General features: G+C 26.9%; 2 protein-coding genes across 2 annotated transcripts in view; one reads left to right on the top strand and one right to left on the bottom strand.

The window, feature by feature from the left end:
* LOC108572243 (WD and tetratricopeptide repeats protein 1-like) overlaps positions 1-435 on the bottom strand; it is a 4,950-nt gene extending 4,515 nt beyond the window's left edge. The window contains exon 1 of the mRNA XM_017934442.1: positions 364-435. Within this exon, the coding sequence (XP_017789931.1) occupies positions 364-435 (72 nt within the window). The remainder of the gene's footprint in view (positions 1-363) is intronic.
* Positions 436-1,397: 962 nt separating this feature from the next.
* LOC108572413 (nucleolar protein 58) lies at positions 1,398-3,733 on the top strand. The gene is made up of 4 exons (XM_017934650.1): positions 1,398-1,542; positions 1,720-1,796; positions 1,989-3,466; positions 3,573-3,733. The coding sequence occupies exons 1-4, from the start codon at positions 1,498-1,500 to the stop codon at positions 3,731-3,733; spliced, it is 1,761 nt and encodes a 586-aa protein (XP_017790139.1). The 5' UTR covers positions 1,398-1,497.
* Positions 3,734-3,740: the final 7 nt, after the last annotated feature.

Here is a 3,740-nt window from a genome sequence, read left to right as displayed (position 1 = left end):
ATTTTTATTTTAACTAAAAAATAAATTTTTAGTATTATTTTCCATCGTTTAGTACAATTGATATGAAAGTATATCTACATGATGTCAAGCTCTATTTCCATTTACATTCTTTTTTCATTTTCATAGATATTAATTGACTTGTGTACATTTAATGTCTACTTAACTTAATCGAAGATGAACTTAAATTTTACATTCAAAATAAAATTTTTTAATCTTATTATGTAAACAAAATTACATGTACATTTCTTTTTCATAAACTTTGTTATTGGGAAATATATTTTCTAACCTAACAAACTTCCGATTTGACTTCATGAATATACGTTTCGGTACATTTACATATATTTATTATATTTTTGCCATTACCACTATTGCTGCTGCTGTTGTCAATGTTGTTAATATTGTTATATTATTATTATTACTATTATATGATTGCATGAGTACATATTGTATTATGTATATACAAATAAATGCATATACAATGTAAATACACTAAACACTTACATTAAAATTCCTTAATATTGTTGTGAATTATGAAATATATTCTACGACTTACAAAGTTATAACAAATATGTAATAAAAGTTACATGACCTAACTTAATAAAAAGATATATTGAAGTGTGGGGAAAAATTATTTCACTGAAGAATTTTTTATTTGTATATTTATCAGTTCAAATGATACAACTTGTATTTAAAACATATATTCTAATATAATAACGCGTATAATAACCCGTAGAAATAGAAACATATAAATTATAATGAAATAAATAATGTATAAAATTAAACGACATAACTATAAGTGTATTAATTATAATTAATTACTATTCTTTCAAAAAGTCACGTTAATCTTTTATTTTCCATATTATAAATCTACAATTAACAATCCACATAGTTTTATTAAGATCCTTAATTTAAGGTGAATTTTTGGCTTAAATAGCCATCAAATGATTCTTTGCAATTTTTTTTTTAACAAAAAAGATTTTAATATCGAAGTATCTTAGTTGTATTTATTTAACTTCTTAAGTTTCAAATCGTATTATTATTCATAAAACACAATTTAACTTGCCCCATTCCGGTGAATATAGTTCAGTTTCCCTTAAAAATTATTTTCAGAAAATCAAAGGTCCAAGATGATTGGTTTATTGTTTAAGAGATAATGTGTTTGATATTATGAAAAACATAATGTTATTCAATAACAACTTATTGCGCCACGTACCATTCTATTCAAGAGATCATAATTTTATAAATTTTTCGAATTTTGTAAAATCCTTTTATAGATATATTCTACACATCCAAAAGATGAAAAAGAAATTATTTCTTTTACCTCGTAGAATCTACCTTTAAGTGACTACTAGCGCTGATAGTGACTGACGCGAAGAACTACAATATCTTATGAACTTTTGATAAAACTGAAATCGGTTGGAACGTTTTGTCACAGATGAGAATATTGTAAAAATATCAACACGATATTCTTAATTATAATCAGGAGCACAAGTCAACATGTTGGTGTTATTTGAAACTCCAGCAGGATATGCTATTTTTAAGGTAAACAATTTTAAAATATTTTACTTAGTTTCTAACCTAAAAATGTTGCACGTGTTTGTACAAATAATATGTTTTAGTTTTATGAGTGTTTTTTATATTATATAGCTGTAAATTCAAGTTGTAAACATCATATTAGGTTAAATATAAATTAGTGATTCAAAATCATATTTTTTATAGTTACTTGACGAAAATAAATTAGCAGAAGTAGAAAATCTCTATCATGATTTCGAAACACCCGAAGCAGCTAATAAAATGTAAGTTTATTTCTTTTAATATAATTTTAAGGAAAAACTCCATCTTAAAAAATGTATGGGCAATTATAATTATCAATAATATATTTTATCAGTAATTCTTACTTTAATTTTAATACTGTAAAAAATTATGAATATGTGGTTGCTTAATTATGAATGTGTAATTATTTTGTGGCTTTTTTTTGTACATTACAGAGTTAAGTTAAAGCATTTTGAGAAATTTGTGGATACAACTGAAGCTCTTGCAGCTACAACAGCGGCAGTAGAAGGCAAACTATGTAAATCATTAAAAAAGATACTTAAAAAATATTGCAATGAACTTCAAGAACAATTAGCTGTAGCTGATGCTAAATTAGGTAATGCTATAAAGGATAAACTTAGTTTGTCTTGTATTAGCAATACTGCCATACAAGAATTAATGAGATGTATACGGAGTCAAATAGATAGTTTATTGGCTGGTCTTCCTAAGAAAGAAATGACAGCAATGGCATTAGGTCTAGCACATAGTCTTTCTAGATATAAACTGAAATTTTCACCTGATAAAATTGATACTATGATAATACAAGCTGTTTGCTTATTAGATGATTTAGATAAAGAATTAAATAACTATGTTATGCGTTGTCGTGAATGGTATGGCTGGCACTTTCCAGAACTTGGGAAGATTGTTACAGATAATATAGCATTTGTAAAAATAGTAAAAATAATTGGAACTAGAGAAAACACTATAAATTCAGATTTATCTGATATATTGCCTGAAGATGTAGAGGAAAAGGTAAAAGAAGCTGCTGAAATATCTATGGGAACTGAAATTTCTGAAGATGATATTTTAAATATTCAACATTTATGTGATCAAGTTATTGAAATCTCTCAATACAGATCACAATTATATGATTATCTTAAAGCAAGAATGATGGCAATGGCTCCAAATTTAACTGTACTTGTTGGAGAATTAGTAGGAGCTCGTTTGATTTCACATGCAGGATCTTTAATTAATCTTGCTAAGCATCCAGCATCTACAGTACAAATCCTTGGTGCAGAAAAAGCTCTCTTTAGAGCATTGAAAACTAAAAAGGATACTCCTAAATATGGTTTAATTTATCATGCACAACTTGTTGGACAATCTTCAACAAAAAATAAGGGAAAAATGTCTCGAATGTTAGCAGCTAAAGCTTCTTTGGCCACTAGAATAGATGCATTGGGAGAAGATGGAAGCTTTGATTTTGGTGCTGAACATAAGGCAAAGTTAGAATCACGTTTGAGGATATTAGAAGAAGGAAATCTTCGTAGAATTAGTGGAACAGGCAAAGCAAAAGCCAAATTTGAAAAATATCATACTAAGAGAGAATATATGCAATATCCTACTGCTGCTGATACAACTCTTCCAAGTGGAAAAAGGCGACATTCTGAAATTGAGGATAAAAAGCCATTAATTGAAGATATTACAAAACTAGATGAAGAAATACAAAAGAAAAAGAAAAAGAAGGAAATGAGTGATGATACAGAAGATTCAATAACTCAACAAATTATTCAACCAGAAGAGGAAACTACACCAATACTGAAAAAGAAAAAAAAGAAAATTAAAGTAGAGGAAACGGTAGGTGATAATACTGAAGGTAGCATAAAGGTTGAGAAGGAAGAGAAAGCAGTTGAAATAGGTTCTGAAGCATCAGGTGGTAAGTTTCTTAAGTGTGTGTAACTGAAATTTATTGATTAGATTTTATATAATTTGTTAAATAAAATTTTTAGACTTTATATAAGTTATGTAACTATTTGTTGTAGAGCAAATAAAGAAGAAAAAGAAAAAAAAAGATAAACAGGAATTAAAAATTAAAGAAGAATTTCAAGAAATTGAAGAGACTGTGGTTCCAGATGAAGAAAATACTGAAAAAGTTATAAGTGAAAAAAGAAAAAAAAAGAAAAAGAAATCTCAAGATGAATGAAAGTGCT

The sequence above is a fragment of the Habropoda laboriosa genome, unplaced genomic scaffold (assembly GCF_001263275.1).
Source record: "Habropoda laboriosa isolate 0110345459 unplaced genomic scaffold, ASM126327v1 scaffold65, whole genome shotgun sequence".
In the NCBI taxonomy this organism is placed as follows: Eukaryota; Metazoa; Arthropoda; class Insecta; order Hymenoptera; family Apidae; genus Habropoda; species Habropoda laboriosa.
The sequence above is the reverse complement of the archived record's forward strand: the minus strand, read 5'-3'. Positions and strand labels throughout refer to the sequence as shown.